This window comes from Pleurodeles waltl, chromosome 1_2 (genome assembly GCF_031143425.1).
Source record: "Pleurodeles waltl isolate 20211129_DDA chromosome 1_2, aPleWal1.hap1.20221129, whole genome shotgun sequence".
In the NCBI taxonomy this organism is placed as follows: Eukaryota; Metazoa; Chordata; class Amphibia; order Caudata; family Salamandridae; genus Pleurodeles; species Pleurodeles waltl.
In genome coordinates, this window is record NC_090437.1 from 800,236,330 (window position 1) to 800,257,859 (window position 21,530).

General features: G+C 40.1%; 1 protein-coding gene across 1 annotated transcript in view; it reads right to left on the reverse strand.

The window, feature by feature from the left end:
• HPF1 (histone PARylation factor 1) overlaps window positions 1–21,530 on the reverse strand; it is a 142,137-nt gene that overhangs the window by 91,150 nt on the left and 29,457 nt on the right. The window contains exons 4-5 of the mRNA XM_069244266.1: window positions 18,760–18,858; window positions 1,312–1,462 (exon numbers count right to left, since the gene is read on the reverse strand). Of these exons, the coding sequence (XP_069100367.1) occupies window positions 1,312–1,462; window positions 18,760–18,858 (250 nt within the window). The remainder of the gene's footprint in view (window positions 1–1,311; window positions 1,463–18,759; window positions 18,859–21,530) is intronic.

Sequence of the window (21,530 nt, forward strand, 5' to 3'; positions counted from 1 at the left end):
GAACAGGTGTTCTGTTTAGTTGGAAAGTGGAGGGGCAATAAAAGATGCCTTTAAATCTTGTTCTTATGTCACATTTGCTCTGTGTTCAGACAGAGGTCAAAAGTCAGTTTTCCCTACAATTAATTTTCCTTCTGACTGCAGATTTCCAGGACTTTGTAAGGTGAATTGTGTGACCTGCTGCTTAGCATGTAAAATAGAAGGCTATAGGGTGTCCGGTTTTTCCTTACACACAGCATTTAAATGACTAGCTCAACTGTGCAAACATTTCAAAATATATTTCAGTAGTTGTGAAAGCCTTTTTTATATTTGTGTGATGAAAAAATATTTTAATAAGAGGAAAACAAATCAGAATACTTTACAAGTTGGTGTGCAAAGAATAGGTTTTCTATAACTCAATTTTCACAGATTAATACACTATATAGTTTTATCAGTAAAGCAGCAAGTTAGTGGAGAGCTTTTTGGACATTTCTTGGAAAGTTACTGTGTGTAGATGACAATATGTTACCACATCATGGTTTAGTAATATATTTATTAAACTTCAGTGTTTAAATAAACCGAGAAACACTCCTGCACTGATGGCAATGTTGTTAGTAAACTAAAAGAAGTCCTAGGTTATGTGGGCCAGACCTCATGGGTATTTGGGCTAGATTATGGTCATACATGCATCAAACTTTAGTCTACTTAAAACAAAAGTTTTTTTTGTACTGCAGAAATGCTGAGCTCGCATATTTGAAGGTGCAATCAGATGTGAGAATTAAGAAAAAGGTGACTCTGTAAACTATTTGCCTGGGATCAAAACAATTTGAGACCCATATACAGGTCAAGTACATTACAGTTAGGTTGAGTAGATTATTTAAGTTACTCGACCTGCAGGTCTAGTAACATTTATGATTTTTCGAGCCCTGCTACCATGCTGAGATTTGTTTGAGAAGCATAGCACTGAGTAACGTAAACAAATTAACTACCACATGTCTAGGTATGTTCAGCATTCAAATAGACAGCAACAGAGGGGTATGTGTCAATAAAAGTTCTAAATTCGAGTCATATTTTTTTCCCTGAACAAGGTAAATAAAGTTAACTTATTTTAGTAATTAATAATTTGCAAACTTTTGTGGGGGAAAAAACAAAAACAAACAAACAAAAAAACTCCAGCATTGAAGTGCTCAAACCCGACAACATTAAAACCGCTAAGGCTGCTAGAACTGGGATTTTGTTCACTCCCCACAAAACAAGAGAAATCCTTAACTGAATGTAAATTCCATCTTTACAGTTTACCTGAGGTCAGCTTAGAAGTAAATGTTGAGCCATTACCTTTTTATCCCTCTGTTTCATTTTGGAGGTTTTCTGTTCTAATGAATAACCAAAGTCTTCAGCTGCCCCACGCAGCTTTTCATCGAGGTCTTTCAAAAGGGTGCACATCTTTTTATCCAACACTTCTTTAAGCTTTTTAGATAAAAACAACCTGGGCGCGAAAAAAAAAAAACAAAAAAAAAAAACAAACGACTCACTGAAATTGCAATTCATTTGTTACAAACTGCATGTATATGTTCAATTTCTCAATATCTTATAGGTTACAAATGTTATGATCACCACACTGCAATGAGGTTCCATTAGAAGACAGCCATGAAGCACTCAATCAATTAGGTTTGCTCTCCATAATTTTGAATCTCAATTACCGTACTATCATTTTTAAGTATCCCAACAGTTGCTTATTCTTCAGTGACAATGTAGAATACATTTACATGTGTCCATATGCTAATACTTAAAAAAGGCACAGTTTCTAACCAAAGAAAGGGCATATCTGTACATATTAGACCAGGGCTAAAGTGATGATCTGCGTACAAAAATAAATTTACATGTAAGAAGGTTAGAATAAAATTATGCAAGGAAATATAAAGGTATACCTCAAAAGATTTGCTGTGACCGGAGATCACAAAAATTTAAATCTTTCATCTGAAAGGTTGTATAATAGTTTTGTTTTGTGGTGCTTTCAAACGGTCTTACCAACTTGCATAACAATAGCAAAAGCAACAAGATCTTTCTTTGATTAAGTACCCTTTTACTTCAAGTATTGAATTCATAGTCTACTTTTCATAAAAGTTCTATTGTTAAATATGCACAATAACTACAAACCCCATTTTATTAATAAATCACAAAACAAACCCATGTGATGAGTTCAGCTTACATACATGGGGCTTGTAGTCTTATTGCATAGATGGCAATATTGGATCACTGAAACAATCTGTTTTTGATGAAAAAAGAAAACTTAATAAAATTGTTTAAGCAGACTTTCAAAAAAATGTACCCTTTTAAATTATTCCTTTAAATAAAATCATACTGTGATATGGATTACAGAAACTGAATAGTACAAGCGAGGCTGTGCTATTAATTACAGCAATGAAATAATGCAAAAACAATATCTGGTTACTCGTCGGGTCTAGTATGAAAAGTATTCAATAATTAAAAGGAACATGTTCTAAATATAGTACATTAAAGCCTGCAATTGCTGCATAAAATCTGGTCTCTAATCTTACTGCATTCTATTGTGACACCACTTATGATCTGTTATGGGAAAACTGACATTGTACTTTAGCTTAATAAGTTGGCATAGAGAAACGGTGTTGTCTCTCAATCGTCAGTCACTCATAATTGCTCAGTAAAAAAACATCCCATTATTCACTTTTGCATCTATAACTCTGCATATGTTATGATTAAAGTTATAACATAGTATGTACAGTAGTGGTAGGCACTATGAAAAGTGATTTCTTGCTAGTCTCATATTACACTGCTTAGGAGTTTGTGTTTTAAAGAAATTGCAACTGGTTACTGAAGAGTTTAGTTTCACCGTACAAATTGCACACCTATTATTCTCTTCAACCTCAAAATCTCAATGATTTGATGCACAGAGCATCAAAGATTTAATCAGGCTTTTGATAGGTCAGAAAAGGATAGGATGATTGTGCTGTTACGTGGTTCCTACAATAGGACTAGGTGTTTAGGACGGCAGCACCACAGTGTGGGAGCCTGACTGCAACCCACGTCGGTTGGTAGCTTTCGGCCTAACTCCTGGCTAGTACCTCACCCAAATCACCAACCTGCTGCAGTGGAAAGGTGATTACAGCAACCTCAACATGACACTGACTCCTCAGGGAAGTCTTGGAAACCCCTTCAGTCAGTTACTCATGCATGCTAAGGCGAGATAGAATGCGAAGTGAATTTCAATGTGTTTATTTAAGCAATAACATTCTGAAAAACAAGCATGTGCTGCGATAATTAGGCAGATGAAACGTAACCAACATTACAGCCAAAGTGAAGAGAGATAAACACCACCCCCATGCTGTGTGCTTCTAGATAGCGTAGAGGTTCCTACCAAAACCTTATGTCTAAATCTGAGAGCATAGTACTTGTAACCGTGTGCCTGGTCGACCTTGGGGGATGAGCACCCGCCCCATACCGGATTCGAACAACAGGGGCCTGTCTGTTGAATGGTAGCAATCCTCTCAAGATGCTGACAAGTCAGCACCAGCAAAGCGGTCTGACGTGTAGTATGCATTCCAAGGTGGTCATGACTGGAATGCCCTCTACCCTCCTTGGGTCTCAGTATAGTCTATATAATGCCCCTACAATTCTGTTGTAATGCTGTGTCGCGGAGATCGAAGCTGGCAACACAAACTAGCATTTCACGTACTGTATGTACTAGCCTTGGACAAGTGGTACAAATTACACACTGTGCAAAGCAGACTAAATGTGTAGCATGAAATTTGCTTTCCTAGAACAAGCAGCTGATAAAATATGTAAAAGCAAATGCTAAAAGCAGGCTCGATAAAATCTGAATAAAAATGTGTATAAAGTGAACAAAGGCACAAGCCATGAAACTGAGCTAAGACAGGGGTGCACAACACAGGTACTACAACAGGTCCTCACAACAGTGTTGAAGTAAAATGTATTTATACAGTGCATATAAGTTTACTGGTACTATTAAAACTCATGGAGCACTCCAACTATGACAAAAACCTTTAGGGTTAGTTGCTTGAGGACCAAGCAAGTCCAAGCCCTTACCTAAAAACTGGCAAACATGATTTAATGTGAAAGGGGTAACGAATTCCACAGATGTGTTGTGGTGAAGAAGTAAAAAAAAAAAAAAAAATCTTTTTAAATTGATGGTTTCAGTTCTAGGAATATTCCAAGGGGAAAGGTTGTTTGATCTTTAGTGCGATAAGTAACTTTGTGGTCATTAAGTCAGCAGACTGAAAATGTAAAGCACAATAAACAATTGTCATAGCCTTACAAATTATCCACTGGTGACAGGAAGTCAATGTGAATGCGTCAAGATTAGTGAAATAGGCTGTTATTTTAGTATGTTGTAAACTAATTCTTCTGCAGCGTTTTGAACAAGCTGAAGGTTTAACGCATTTGCAGGAGCAGCCAGGAGAACAGAATTCCTCTAATCTTTATAGAACTGAATCAGGGCATTAATTACTGTTATATGACGGCAGGAGTTAAGAAAAAGCAAAATATTATGGATGTTTTTTTAGATAGTAGAAACAGGTACTGCCTACTTTTTTTAAGAGTAGAAGCCAAGAGAGGTTTTTGAATCCAAGATTATCACAAGATCTTGTACAGTAGGTGAAATCATAGATTGGGGAGGGGAGCTCCATTACAGATGGATAGTTAAGGGAATTGTGACTTAACGTACCTCCCGGCACTACAAGAAGTTCTGTCTTGAAGTGATTCAGTCTAAGAAATTATTGGCCATCCACTATGGGACCAGGTGGTGTGTATGCGGCAAGTCCAAAATAAGAGGGTGAGCTCTGTTCAAAGCCACAGTTCAACTGGGTATCATCTGCATACTTATAGAATTTTACACCAGTTTTGGGTAGCAACTGGACTATGGGTCACAGATATTAAAGAGTAAGGGTGAAAGAACAGAATCTTGCGGGACAATACAGTTGAATACTTTGAACTGTGACAAAAGGTGAAATTGCCATCACTTGGTACCAAAAGATATGAAGAGAACCATGTCAGTGCAGAGCATGAGATCTCTTCATCTTGAAGTAAGGAGATCAGTACAGAATGGCGTTGAACGCACCCAACAGATACAGAAGGACCAGGACTTCAACTGTGCAGTTATCCACCAGGTGTGGATGCCATCGACAACAGACAAGACCACCAGCTCAGTGCTCCTACCAAAGCAGAAGCCAGCCTCAAAATAATCAAGAAGGGCATGATATTTAATGTGATTCCATATGGTATTGTAGTTGAATAGACACAAATGTTTGCAGCAGCTTTGGTCAGTAAGGTAGAAGCAATACTGGGTAAAAGTGGTTAAAGTCACAAGGGTCCAGCCTGGGTTTGATTATTTCTTTTTTTAGAGAATGTTTACTATTGACGTTTTCACAAATTATGGAAACAATACTGGGTGTTGATGACTTGCTAAATAACTTGGATGGTAAGACCAAGATGTAAAGGGGAACCTTAGGGTCTCCTTTGAGAAATAGTCTTAGCCAAAAAGTATTTTGAGCAAGAAGCAAAAGAGCTAAAAGCAAGGTTGTGAGCAACTGGGAAGGAAGGCAGAGTAATAAAATCTGGTACAGAGACGTGCTCTGTGGCAATATTTCTCTTCATGTTGGCAATTTTGTCAGCAATTTATTTTTAGCTCTGCACAAAAGTACGGTTGACCCAACGTTTGTCATAACAGATGCAGGTTTTAGCTCCTAAGTTACATCAAAAAGTTATTTTGCTATGCTAGAAGCTTGACTAGCAGGTGTATCATAGTAGTAAGATTTTCCAACTTATTTTTGGCTTATTTAAAAAAATAAAATGACTTAAAATGGGATCGTAATTTTGTCAACATCTTTGATTTGTTGTGACTAAGTTTGGCTGTTTGAGTTAAATCATGTTTTTTTTTCCTTTTCTAAATGTATTTGAATTGACGTCGGAGATGCAAGTGGGATATTGCTTAAATTCTCTCTTTGCATGCTTAGCCACGCTTTCAAGGTTCACTAATTTCCAATTCAATATAGATTGGCACGTACTAGATGGAAAACCTCAAAGTTATGGAGAGTAAAGAAAAACTAAATGAAATAAGAAAACGTTCTGCTCATGGCACATGTTCGGGCTTATTATAGGACATATTGTCATAATTAGTTTAAAAAGTACGTAGTCTCTGTCCAGATTAATTTCAAATGAGATATTATAGTCTCTAAATTGTGAGGCAAGCCATGAGGATCACTGAGCTACAAATAAACCACTCAAGTGCTAAGGAGGAGTTGGACACAGCACTGCTGCGTCTGAGGTGCCAAAGCACTGACACCCCTCACACTTGCCCCCCCACTAGGGATGGCAGCAGAAGCACTTTTGCTGCCCTCAACCCCTCCTTGGTCGAGAGGATGCCAGCAAGATTATGGTACTGAAGTTTGTCCAAAAGGAATCAGATGAATAATCAACTATGAGGGCAAATGAAGTGGTTTATTTACAGGATGTAGAAAGGCCTGTTGAGCAGCAGGAGCAAGTTGTATTGCAGTAATGGACCAAAGGGCTTCATACTATAAGTATCGACTCCTAGGTTGCCTATAAGATGGGGCTGCCTGTGTTTTGCCTGCCTTTAGTGGTTTTGCAGATTCTAGGAAATACAGAGAACCTTTAGCCAGGCAATTGCTTCCAACTCTTTATTGATGATGTGTTTTTGGACTAGATTATTGGAATAGAGTTAAGAAAATACTACCAAGATACACATATGCTCCATCCTTACCACTGACAGGCCTCCCAACTATATGGAGGTGGTTTGAAGTTGCATCGACATCAAGAAGATGCAAGAAGCAAAGGAGATGTGTTGGCATCAATCCTGCAGATGTAAGCGATACGTCAGGTCCGAGCCACCCAAAGCCAGCAATGCATCAGAAATGGAGGTAATGCGTCACATAGCCTGCAATGTGGTGCTCCCGACCCTCGCAGCAGTGGTAATGCACTGGTGTCAACAACAAAGCAGCATCTTTGATCCTCGCAGCAGCAGCGATGGAGATGCGCCAGTTCAGAGTGGCACAACAGTGACGATGCGCAGGTCCTAGCAGTTGCCGTACTTTATACCCACTTCCAAGGTTCCAGGACTGGACTTGCACCACTTGACAAGGCAAGACTTGGAGCAATCAAAGTCTCTGATGTCCCTGAGACTTCAGAAGAGCAGGAGGCAAACTAGCAAGTCCTTTGAGTTACTTTGGTTCTGAGATGTAGAGATGCAGGTCAAGTCCTTCGCTTTTCCAAGCAAGAGGGCAGCAGATCAGCTCACCAAAGCTGGAGTCAAGCAGAATAGCAGTCCTTGTAGCAGCATAGCAGTCCTTCTTCCTGGTGAAGTATCCACAGGTCCAGAAGTGTACCGATTTGGTGGTGTGGTCATAGGACTCTTACCTTGGGGATATGACTGTGTAGTTTACGGCTGCAGCACCACTGAGTGTGGGGGACGAAGTTAGTCCCACACCATCTGGAAGCTGTCATCCTGACTTCTTTGGCTAGCTGGCAGTGCCTAACCTGAATCTAAAAAGTAAAGGTGATTTGTGGCAGCGTAAAAAACATGCACTGACTCCTCAGGGAAGTCATGGTGAACAGATCTTTCCCTTTCCCTCAGTTACACAGTCTCACACATGCCAAGGGGAATGATTAGATGCAAAGGAAGTTTCAATATATTTATAGTAGCAATTGCATCCAATTATAAAAAGCATGTACTGCAATAATTAGGCAGATTAAGCATAATACAGTGAAGATTGTTTATTTTCCTCACTCTAATGATAACCAATCTCACCATCCTAGTATGATTATAAAACTTATTGATTCCTACCTACACCTTGTCTACAACCTGAGAGCATAATGGTGTTAGCCCTTCTGCCTACCCTGGTCTATGAAAGGAGCCCCAATCCCATACATGAATAGACAGGCAAAGGTCTGCCTCTTCTGCTCACAATCCTCCCAGTTGGCTGAAGTCTGTGCCAGGATCAGCAAAGCTATCAACGAAAGGGTGTACATCCCCGGACAGCCATGACTGGAATGCTCTCTACCCTCCTTAGGCCTACATGCTATTTATCTAATAAATAAATGACAGTAATCTAAGGACAGGCCTGGCGTAATGATATGTCTAGAACCAAGGGTTGTTTCCACAACTCCTGTAGCAGCAATACTAGTTCAGATATCACATACCAAGCATGACAGCATTGAATAGGGCACAGAGTGAAATGTGTGTGAGGTGCTGACAAAATGTGCAACAACTATGCCTTCTAAGAAAAGGCAGCTGATTAAGATATAGAAACAACAAGCTGAAAAGCTGGCTATGCTAAACAATATTAAAAGGAATAAAATGTGTATTTAAAGACAAAGTACCTACCTAGGGGAGCCTAAGGGGAACCCACAACAGTATCAGAGTTTCAGTACTTATACCCAGTTGTGCCCTTGACTTGGTAGGGTCTGGGGTGGGGGAAGGAGAAGACTTCAAAGAAAGGACTTTGAAGTGCCCAGAGGTCCTTTCTTCCTACCCTGGCTCCAAGGGGGGTATGCAGCCCTTTGTGTGGGCAGGACACTGCTCATTCAGGTGTCAGCCTCTCCCTCCCATTGTGCCCAGGATGAGCCATCAGACTCTGGATAGCCCATCAGTCACACCTAAGCTTTCCTGTGTGTGTGGCTGTCTAGAGAGAATTAACAAGGCCAGATATGTATTAGCGACAGGCAGAAGACACCAAATGGTTAAAGTAAGAAAACTGCAACTTTCCCAAAAATGGTATTTTCGAAATTACAATTTAAAAATCTGACTTCACCAGAAGTTGTGTTTTTAAAGTGTGATTACACAAACACCAAACTTCGGAGTTCTATCTCTTCACAATTGGAAATTACACTTAGAAAATGTAATAAGGTAATCTCAGTGTTACCCTATGATGAAGCTAGGTAGTGAAAAACAAATGTCGGTGTTTTTCACTACCAGGACATGTAAAACTTAAAAGTACTTTTTAAATACACTGCACTCTGCCCATGGGCTGTCGCGGGCCAACTCTCGGGGTGATTTATGTATTAAGAAGGAAGGTTTAGGCCTGGCAAGAGGTTTACCTTGCCAGGTAGAAATGGTAGTTTAAAATTGCACACACAGGCTCTGGAAAGGCAGGCTTGAGACATGGTTAAGGACTAAAGTAGGTAGCACAATCAGTACTGCAGTCTTTACAGCCCACAGAAGGAGAGAATAGACAGATTCTGGGGTACTTACTGTAAATGACTGCCACAGGGCTGGGGTAAATAAGAGCAGGGCTACCTTGACAAATGCAAACTGATATTTTGACTTTATAAAAGCCTCTTATCAATGTAAATGTAGCCTGACAAGCCTAAAACCAACCAGAAAGGGAAGACAGGAAGGGATGTGAGAGACCAAGAAAGGGAAAATATCTTGGAATACCCCCCTAAGGTTTGTAGGAACACTAGATTCAAATACCCAATATTTAACAAAGAGTTAGAAATTATTCAAAAATAGGGAACTTGTTAATCCTCTGGGAATGCATAACTGAACTAGGTACCTAGAGTTGTTGGCTTTGTGGTTTGGAAATTATGGTTAATGTTTATTGTATGAATGGAAACAAAAAGAAGCATATTCCGGTATTGAATCCTCTTATTTCCCTGGCAAGTTCCTCACTGCACGATGTTTAAGCCTTTAAAGAGGTAAAACTAGCCACTTTCACCAAAGCCTCCTATGACAGCTAAAGCTGGCATCATGGTCCTTAAAGCACAGATTTTGGTTTACTCAAGATTAACACATCCAGATTGACTAATGTGTCTCTGGCTAACTCTGTAATCCTGGCCTGAGACAAGACTGAGTTTCAAAGGGTGCTCTTAAGAAATAATATCTGTGCCCCTCGGATCCAGGTAAACTGTCCCATTACCCATCTTTGAAAAGATTACACTCTAACATCAATGCTGTCCTTTTAATCCCTCAACAGATAATCAAAGTTTTTAGACCAACTAGGTAAAAAGACATTAGTGTTGGGAAGCATGACATTTTAATACATAAGTGCGTATTTATCATTAAAATCGAATCTGGCTCATTCTTCAGATCATCCAGAGAAGGATTTAAATGTTGGCCTGGTAAAAAGGTATCTAGCTGCTATCTCAACATGTCTGTCCTCTCATCGCTAGGGCTCTTTTTGTAAACTATCTGTGGTTGCTTGGTTTCCCAGGGGAAGTTTTCAGACTAAGCTTAGCCCAACCATTTCTTCTGATCTAAACATAGTCCTAACCTTTCTCATAAGTCAACCCTTTGAGCCTTTAAATTTAAGAACATTTTATTAGGAAAACTAAAATTCTGCTGGTCAATATATCACCTACGGGAGTGAGTGAACTACAGGTTCTATTGTCTTCGTCTATCTTCATTGTATTTTTGAAAGACTGGATAAAGACCTTGAAAAGAAAAACAAAATCTGAAAAATGTTACCAGACCTACAGGTCTAAAGACTTGAATAATCTATTCAACCTTAATGTAATGAGCTTGCTATAAACTGGTCTCAAATTGTGTGACCCTAAGCAATTATTTCATTTCACCAAGTCGCCTTTTTCCTTCATAATCACAAGTACCTTCAAATATGAGAGCTGTGCACATCTGCTATACAAAAAACAACAACTTTTGTTTGATTTATTGGACTTAGATTTTGCTTCATATATAGTGTACACATGACCCTGACTTAACTCCTAGTTTTAGTGACAGAATTGTCATCATGGTGGGGGTTAGGTAGTTTACAGAGTTCATGGTTAAAAACTCACTTTTAGTCAATATATTACTAAAGCACGGTGTGGTAGCGCACAGTCATTTACAGACAGCACATTTTCTTTTGAAATGTTAGTAAGCTTGGTCACTCACATGCAGTTTTACTCCTGAAAGAATGTGTGTAAAACAGGTTTCAGCAAATATTTATCATTTGATATCATCAAGTGAAGAGTTCTGATTTGTTCCGATAGTATTAAAATCTTTATTTCCATCACACTTGAGAACAAGCATTTGCAATGCAATAGGTCTCCCATTTGCCCTGCATCATAATTCCGTCTTTTCCTGCCATTTAATTCCAGTGGCCCTGCATATATCTAAAAAACTTCCATTTACCTTCTTCCACTATCTTAAAACATATACAATTATCATATAAACCTTTATCAGAAATACATTTTGCATTAGAGTGTAACGCTCAAAACACTAACAAAAATATCATTTGGGATAGATTGGAGGGTGAAAGGAAAGAGGGAGTTGAGAGTAAAGATGGAGAGGACAAGTGGTGTAGTAACGGTGTCATGGGCCCTGAAGTAAGATAAATGGTTGACTGGAATTTTGGTAGGAAAATTACGCAGTATTTGGAGTTGAGTGCGGTCCGTAGGTCTCCAAGCCCCAGCGCCACTGCACCTGTTGCTCCATTGATAACTAGGCCGCAGGAGAGAAAGCGGATGGGGTAGAAAAAGCAAAGCAAAAGAAATACACCAGACAAAAGGAAGAAAGAGAAGGGGATCGCAAAGAAATAAAAGAAAGAAGGGAAAGAGAACGAGAAAATGAAAATACAACTAAGAAGAAATAGAGCAAACGTGTGAGACAAAAGAAAAAAGGGAAGGAAGCTAGCGAACGAAAGAGAGGAAAAAATAATGAAAGAAGTGTGAAAAGAAAGAGAAAAATGAACATTAGAGAAAAATATGGTGAGAGAAACAAGCAGCGAAAGAACCAGGGCACAAACGTACTGACACAGAATGGGAAAACCACTGACACTTCATGTCCCGACAAGTAACTTGGGGCTTCCACATACAGACGGGAAAAAGAGGGATTTATAGTGAAATGTGAATTGACAGATAAAGATAAGAACATCACCAGAGAAAGGAAGGATGAAAGATCAAAAAGAAAACAAAATATGAAAGGACGAATACCCAGTGAAAGGAAAGAGCAAATAAAACGAAGGGAAGAGAAAAGAATTGTGACCGAATGAACCCCTGATGAAGAAAAGAGGAACAAAACAAGGAAAGAGATTGAAAGAGGAGGTAGGAAGAGGGGAAATTAAAACAAAAGGGAGAGGAGTAGAAATAAACAGTTGACAGAAAGAGCAAAACTTAACGTAGATTTTAAGAGCTGGAAAGAGAAAAGTTGGGGAGAAAGAAAACATTGAGAGTAAACAGAGTAAGGGAAAGAATGGAGTGAGAAAGGTGAACCAAAGCATCCCAAATAAAGATGGCAGCTAAGAATAGATTTAATTGACTCCACTTCCTCAAACATAAGTCAGAGTGTAGAACAGCAGGGTGCACTGCAGAACAGCAGGAGGTGCATTAGTAGAGTTGTATGTGAGCCTCAATACAGCAATACTGGGGTGTTTCAGATCAGAATTGGGGGTACAGACAGAGCTGTGTCCTAGCCCAATGCTGGAATAAACAGAAAGGCAGCGGGTGGGGAATGAGAAACCGAGCGCCATGTAATTCCTGGTATTGGAATAATGGGGCACTGCAGGTTAGGGTTGAGGTGCACTGACAGTTGTATGTGGGCTGCAGTACTGGAATATTACCAGAAGAAGTGAGGTATGTTAATAGAGCTATGTGTGGAACCGAGTGCTTGCGTGCCAGTGTTGCCGAGTGTTAGCCTGGCGGTGCCCTGGTGAAGCTGTGAGTGGGACCCAGTATGGGACTGGCATTGCCTCAACCACAGAAGCGAGGAGTCCTGAAGGGCATGTGCACGAGCCTTAGTACTGAGAAGAAATGTACACTGAACATTAGAATTAATGGATTATGGAGGAGCTGTGGTGGTTCCATCAGCAGTGGCGTTGGATGTCAGACTTGAGGTGCACTGGCTCAGCTGTGTTTTGCTCTTTTGGGTCCAGTATTGGCTTGGCAGTGGGACTGAACATTAGAATTGAGCTGCTGTAATGGAACTGTATGTGTATATGAGCAGGATCCCAGTATAAGAAAGGAAGTGACCTCGCCGTGGTAGAACTGAGGTGCACTGATGGAGCTGCGCCCGAGGTCCCAGTACTGGAACAGCAGAGTGTACGGACTGTAAGAACTGATGTGCTCTGGCAGACGGCGTGTCTGAGGTTCTGGCACGGGCACGGCTGAAGGGTTTGGAGTGTGTGAACTGAGGTGCACCGCTGCGGAAGACGTCCCAGTACAGAAGCAGGAGTGTGTATTGACTGTAAGAACTGAGGTGCTCTGGCAGATAAGTGTGTGGGGTTCTGGCACGGCTGAGGGCTTGGAGTGTGTGAACGGAGGTGCACTAATTGACCTGTGCCCGAGGTCCCAATACTAGAGCAGCAGAGTGTACTGACTGCAAGAACTGAAGTGCTCTGGCAGACAGCGTATGTGGGGTTCCAGGCACGGGCACGGCGGAGGGCTTGAAGTGTGTGAACTGAGGTGCACTGATGGAGCTGCGAGTGGGATGCCTCTATGGATCTGAAGCGGACACTGTCTCTAAGGATTGCAGAGCCCTGTTAGAGCTGGGTTCCTAGGAATTAAGCAATTACAAGCGATCCTCCGTCCGCCCTGGTTCTCAGCACTGAGGACCACAGGCAGGCACACTTGGTAAAGAAGTCTAAGCCAAGAAAGTTCGGGAGCCAGGCAGCTGACAGAGGGTGCAGAGAGCCCACAAAGACCAAATGTGACCAAGCGCCTGATTTATAGCCTTGTTTACAGTGAAACTCCGAGCAGGAATGCTCTGCAAATGAGAAGGGAAGCTTCCTTGGACAGGAGCAGGAAACAAAATTAAAAAAAAAGTCGCCTACAGATCAGATAAACAGGCTAAAGCGTAATTATACAGTAGTTTGTCCCTGCTCCCACAAAGAAGGAGGGACAAAGACGCATGACTGACCACTAGCAAGCAAGGATTTTTAAATGACACTTAAACTAACAAATGAAATAGCTGGAAGCCCACAGAAGAAGCATACTAGAGGTCATACGCTTACGCTCAACCTAATTTCAACGAAGTACTTTCCTTACTGCTGAAATATGTACACAGTTCGTTTACAAGTAATTTAATGAGTTTTAGAAAAACCTGATATCCTACAGCCTCATTTCACACTGCCTGTATCCCGCATGATTAAAAGACAGTTCACAAAATCCTCTAATTTTGCAGTAGGAGAAAGAAAAGTAAAACACTTATCTTCAGGATAAAATAAGCAGCAATTTGTAAGAAGACAAACTGATGTTTGACTTTTGAATTTGAAAAACAGCATATGTGGCTAATTAAAACAAGATTTAAAGGCATCTTTACTACTCATTCACTTTCTGAATAAACAGATAACCTGTTCTTTGCCAGCTCAAGCTCTGTCGCCAGGACAGGCCAGACGGCCCTAAAAATAGGTTGCCCTAATCAAATCTGACTCGCCATGGCAAGATTTTTCGAGGCCTGTTAATGTTCATCTTCCTAGTGTCAGATTCAAAAAAAGTTATGAGATTAGTAATGGTTGAGAAATAATAAAATTCACTGAGAAGACAATCACTGGAGGAGACTTCAACTTAAAGACCCTTTTCTAGAGAGGACTGTTCTCTTCATAATAAGTGACAAAGCTGATAGACCAACGCTTATGGAGAGGGACTTCAATCTAATTGCTATCTGGTGAACTGTAAAGTTTTTCTATTTGTGTGCACAGTATACTTTCTCCAGAGTAGAATACAACATTTTCTAAGAAAACACTTCACTTAGGTTTATCAATTTCAATTGGTAGTATTTAGATTTGACAAGTCCCCAAAAGATTTGATTCTTGGTATAGGAATAAATCTAGACCTTTGCACTAGAAGCGGAATACTTTTCTACTTGAAAAAAACGACTTGCTAGAAACACTTGCCAATGAGTTAGAAGACATATTAAAAACAAAACTAAAATATATTCCACAGTGTACAAATTGTTGGGCATGCTTTAAAAGAAGGCATATCATTAAAAACCAAAAGAATTATAATACAAAGCAGATGAAGACACCGGGGAAAGGATATGCTCCAACTAGAGACAGATTCAACATGAGTAAAACATTATAAAAACACATGATGTTAAAAAAAAAAAAAAAAAAATTGGTATCCTAAAAATATAAAAAAGAGACTCTAATGAGTATAAAGCAGATAAAGGGACTCAGGAGAAAAGTGTGGCTGTTTATTAACACAGACTTGGAAAGGAGTAAATTAAATCTACTATCAATATGACCAAAAATAAGAAAAGGAAAAAACTTCAAGTTACTTAACTCAATTGTGAATTGATTTTTTCTGAAAACCTACAGAAGGTTATATAAGAAAATATTTGATCAATGACAAGCAGATAAGACTTGGAAAAAAAAATTACTATACCATGCTTACCCTCACGAAACAGAAAAATTGAACAAGAAAAGATGTGAAATACTTCACAACGCAATGATAGGATAATTTAGAGGCAAAACTTCAGACCTTGATGCCTTCATCATTGAATTAAATAATGCATTTAAAGAGAGCCTGGCATCATTTCTGACTAAATTTTATAATGACATGAAAAACAGAAATTTTTGGGAAAGAGTGGAGTGAATCTTAAAATCCACTTTGAACACTCAATTAAAAATCTGATAAAAACCAAATCAGGTTTTATAAAACGGAAGCAAGCCTCAAGATACTACTAGACTATTTACTGACCTTTCAAGATTAGAATCAGTTTTACACCAAGTCTGGGATAGTAATAGTCCTTGATGCTTCACAACATGATACGGGAATATCTGTGGACTACCCCAAAAATGTACAACCAGCCTAGAGTCTGGCCACTGCTTCCACTTTTTGGCTTTGTCACTCTTATTTACTTGCTTCTTGTTTGATGGCTTTCCTTGCTCTTCTTGTGTTTGTCACTCCCCTGGAGCTTTATTACCTTACCATCCTTTTAACTGACCCACTTGTCCTTCCACTTCTCATACCTTGTAAACTAGTTTTTTATTTTTCTTGAAGCACTTCATGAGAGCACATGGGTGTTCAGGACCCATCCCTAGCCAAAGCTTCCTTCTCTCTACCCACTTTCTAGACTGCTCCATGTTGCTCCCTCACTTGGTACCTTCCCCTGTATGTTGCTTTTTATTCCAACCACTCTTTACGCGCCCTGCATCACTCAACTCGTTCCACTCCTTCCTCTTCCTTGCCTTTGTGTGTGTGCGTGCATATATTTTACAAATTCTTCCTGTTTGGTCGCTCCCTGTCCTGCGTTCTCAGTTGCTTTCCTCTTTCCCATTCCTTTGTAGCTACCCAAACCCTCATAGTAAATAAAAAAAAAAAAAAAGAAGAATGGAGGGCCCTAACGTCTGCTATTTACTGCTGGGCAGCTCCACTTTTAAAAAGGCACTTTGGCACAAGTAAAAAATATTTATTTTTGTACCAATTCAAAATGTAGTGCATTCTTTAATCAATAAATAAAAATAATAAAGAAAAACGCATGGAAGCCAGTAACTTTGTGGATTGTACATGAACGTCAAAAAGCTTTTTCCCGTTTTGACGATATCGTAAGCATCTGCAAAAAAAAAATTCCTTTTTACTCCCGCTGTACTGCATTGCTAGCGAGTTTTGGCAAAGCCTATATTTCTTAAAGGCAAGAACTTTGATGTAATTAATTGTGTCGTTGAACATGTCATCAGTGATGTAATATATGAGTTCATAAGCAGTGCATGGTTGGGGTGCAAGTTATAGTTAGCTCTGAAAACTAAGTGATGAATTTGTGTTTTTAAATGTTACTTTAATTGACATTTTCACCCAACTATGAAGTCATTTTAAAAGGTTGGGTTTTAAGTGATTTTTTAAAATGTAAGATATTATGATAACAAACTATACCATCACTAACATTTTTAGTGAATTTCTAGTTTTTTTTGTTAAACAGTAAGATTTTATTAGTGTTGTGTAAGTTACTACTTGGGCGTAACTCTACAAGGTGTGCTTTCCCATCCACTAGTGAACTAATTTCAATACACCAACGATGACTGTTAAAGACAAGTTATCGTAGCCCCGCACAACATTATTCAATGTGTAACTGAACCAGATGTTGCCGAAAGTCGACATTTGATTCCGATAAATGTTGCATCAAGAGTTGTATATGTATCATCAATCGGATGACTTGACACTTTCACAATTATCAGAATGATAAAGTCAGAAAACATCTGCGTCCAATGACAGACACTTCAACGATTCTGCATAAATCAGTAAAGATGGCGAATTCTATTGCTTAAAAGTGAGAAGATGGCCACCTCCATTAGCCAAGATGGAACAGGGCCTGCATAAGACGAAAAACGGATCTTAGGGGCTTTACGTCATTTGCTTTGGTAACTATGCCAAAGCCCGTTATGTACAGCTTTCTGTTATAATGAACTGGTAAAAAAAAATATATATATATATATATATATAAATATATATATATATATATATATATATATATATATATATATATATATATATATATATAAAAAACTCCTAGAGAGGAATAGGAACTGGTCTTCACTGATTCCGGTTGTTGGCACTGGGGTGCCCTTTCCTATGCCTGTCTCGTCTTGCTAGCCTTATCTTACCAAAAAAAAAAAAAAACACACTTGCCATTATTGATGACATAATGCCCTTCACGCGAAGGCCAAGAAAAATTATTTAATGCATTGGTGAAGCACGTGCAACACACAAGTGCCATTGAATAGATTTATTTTTTCATGTTTAGCATGAACTACATATGCATCACATTCCTGTACTAGAACTATATTTTGCTTTGCAACATAGGACAAAATGTCAATGGCTTATCAGCTTAAAGGAAAATGGTAATCGGATGGTCAGTCTCAGAATACGCATTGCAAAAGTGCATACCATCAACAAAAGAACATTGAAATGGTATAGAATTTGAAGAGCGTTAACTCTGCCAAGACTCCTGTTGTATATTCTCTAAGACTGGCCGTTTCATAAGGATGCTAGAAATACAAAGCTCTTCTGTATTACTAGAGTCATCACTGGATTTCCACGTCAAAATAAATGAGTTTGTCTGGACTACTGTAGTGACAGCTTGGTCCCCGAACTTGCATATAGGGTGGTCCAGGGTCCCTGCAGGAGACATACTTCCTCCCCTCACTACTAACTGGAAGGTAGTCTGGGAGAGGTACATCATTTGAAGGATCTGGCACATGCAGGAAAACTTCAATAAGGACAAGCATGAGCATCGGATTTCCTCTTCAGGAATCAATCACAAGAGTACATAGAGCTGATAGAGTTAGCAGCACATTGATCATCTATGTGGCAAAAATTTAGTGATTTCTAAAAATGTGCCCTTTTAGAATAGCACAATTAGCCCTTACAGTCTTCCAACTTAAGAGCCACTCAGCACTGGAAACCACAGATTGTATATTCGAAACTACTGCACCTGACCCAGAATGCAAAGTAAGGAGTGCTTTAAAGCATAGTATTGCATAGAACTAGCCAACAAATATTTTGTCACACATTTGTACTCATGGAGCAATGACTGAGGCTGTAAACAAGCATAGCTGAAATAAACCAATGTAATTATGCTATGCAAAAACACTACTTGCAGCAAACTGGCATGGAGGTTGCAGCAGGCACTCCAAAAGTGCAGCAGTATCCAAGACGTCTGTGAATAGCAGGACTAAGGACCAAACACACAATGCCAAACCATTGCTCTCATGTAAAGGATCCACTTAACAAGAGAGAAAAACAAAAGCAGTCACTCTAATGGATGGAAGGACATGCTATCTGAGTGAGTCTAAAGGGTCTGGGGCAAAGAACTATAACTGGTCAAAATAGCTACATTCTTACCTGACAGCAGCAAAAATGTTATCGCCAACTTGAATTATTGTGCAGTTTTTCTTTGCCTCATTTGCCCCAACAAACACTGGAAGTTCATCTGGAGAGTCCCTGAAAATTAACAGTGCACAAACAAGCATCAGAGCATGCATTCTTACTCTATATTGCAAGATTATATTTTATGTATAATGCCAATCCATTATAAAAACTATTGGGGATTGCGAAACACAAGACTACTACAAATCAATTCTAAATTTCCTCTCAAATTTGTTATGCCGTTTAGTTTTTGCCACCTTGCCATTACTGTTAATTAGAACACTGGCAAAGTAGACTTAGTTACATTCAAATATCAATTAAAGGAAGGAGTACATTTACAAAAATGTTTCTGTATACTTTTCAAGTAGTTCAGTTTGAGATAGCACACTAACAATATGAATACAGCATTTGCTCAGAGTGCCAAGGGAGGGCCTTTGCCATCAAAAGATCACTACACACTATGCCTTTTTCCCACTATCAACTTTGTAAGCAATGGTGCCTTTAGTTGTGGCTCAGTCAGTCTCTTTGCCTCCAAAAGCCACAAATAGTTGATCGGTAGAAACTAGTGAAAAACGCAAAAGTTATGCAAAGTCTCCTCAACTCATGAGGCATGGGGACATGGACAGAATGAGAACATCTACCCGTTCAAAGGGATGCTCCAGTATTACGGTGAAAGAAAAAGAAGATGAGCAGTTAGGACCACCATGTGTTATTACGGTGAAAAAAAAAAATAATAAGATGATGAGCAGTTAGGAACACCATGTGTTAGAGATGCTGTACCCTGTTCCAAGGTGCAAATGGTTTGCTCGTGCACTTGGCCAGAGTTATGGCTACAAAAATGATGTCTCACTAGAAATATGCCTCCGGTCATACAGCCTGCTGCTTAAATGGTTAATGCATCTACTGTAGCTGGTCAGAGAAGAAAACAGATGCTTGAAGCTCATATAGATTTTTGATGGCCTAACTGATCTTGAGAGGACTACTCCCAAGAGCTCTTTCATTATGCCCCCCTGGCTGCAACACAGGTCTAGTAGGTGTCTACTGTCATACAAGTCTCACCCAGGTAATGGGAAAGGAAGTAACTTAATTCACTATGAATGTGAGTGGTTTGACGTTTTGTTACTAGTGCCTACTTGCAAAATATCAGCCAATTGCTACTACACTGATCAGCCCCTAAGACATTCCGGTTATCTGACGAGAGGCCTTGGTAAATAAAGTTAAGCATCCCATGAAATATGCTTCAGTCCTAGTAATGGAGGAGCAAGGTGCAGAACTCTCCCTTCATATGGTCTGTACTCTGGAGAGGCAGATGTGGTCCTTCTGAAGCAGATGAGAAACCGAGATTTGTGAAAGGCCAAGCAGGAGTCAACTGGATGAACGAATAATATAGGTTGCGTATAATCTTCTGAAATATCTGTAGAAAAAGCATATAGGAATCACTCAGTAACCAGTAAATCACCACTACCCCTCCCCAATCACAAGGGATTCAGGACCAGGACCTCTGCTCTTCCAAGAGGGGAACTGCTCTTCGAGAGATAAGGGTGTGCCTGATCTCGGGACTAAAAGTATTTCCCAGGAAATTTGTGTCATGTCTCAATCGAGAGTGGGCCAACTACTGGGACCCAGTTTGGCCCATGGAAGAAGAGTGCCTTAATTCTTGGTTGCAGAACGATGCGAAAACCTTGTGTTGAGTTGTGCTGGCCGTCGTTGAGACCACAGACAGGGAGCTTGCGATGCGAGGTTCTGTACCAAGATTTGTTGCACAGCAAAGTCAGTGACCATCGACAAGAGCTTGCAATGCGAGGTCCTGCGTTGTCATCTAGGAAGCCGCAGGGCATGCAAAGATTTGCATAGCAATGCATCTGTGCTGTGGTCTAAGTACATAGCACTGGGCTGGTGAAGCTGCTGGGGCTTGTGAGGAATTGCATCGAGATGCACCACGCTGCATCATGCTGAGCTGGTTGTCAGTGTTGAGATGTGTTGCACTGGGTAGGGCTGGCAGAGCTTACCAGAAGATGCATGGCCCTGCGTTGCACCTGGGCCAGTTGTCGGTGCAAGACGCATTGAGCTGGATCAAGCTTGGGAGCAGTTGAGGCGATGTACGATCCTGTGTCAAAGATGTGTGGTATAGAGAAGCTTGCTGTGTCGCTGTGGCTTGAGAGCAGGAGGTCAGCAGACTGACCCTTGTGGGATCTTGGAGTCCTGGGACACACAGGAAGGCTGGTTTCAGCAGGGCAGCTCACAGCAGAAGAGTCCTGGTGCAACAACAGCAGTCCTTGGGCAGCAAAGCAGGGCAGACTTCACAGCTGAGAAGTCCTTCTTCCTAGCGGAATCCACAGGTCCAGAAGTAATCTGAAGAGTTGGGGTTTGAGGTCCAATATTTATACCTGGTGCACACTTTGAAGTAGAAGAAACTTCCAGAGGTTTCCGTGCCACGTAGAGGTTCTTGGAATTACCTGCCTCCCTGTCCTGGTCCTAGACTGCCTGGGTTAACAACAGACTAGTGTCAAACCCCTTTGTGACAGTGTTCAGGCAGGGCCCTAGTGATGATCAAGTGTGGCACGTGACAGCTCCTCTCCCTTGTTAACTCAGAGTGGCCCACCCTGCCAACATCTATCTTCCCTTTGTTTTACTGTCTGGGAGCAATACACAAAGACCAACTGCCAACTATACCTAGTCATGTGATCCAGGAACAGGCCCCAGACATCAAAAGCTTGGGTCAGGAATATACCAACTTTCTAAAAATA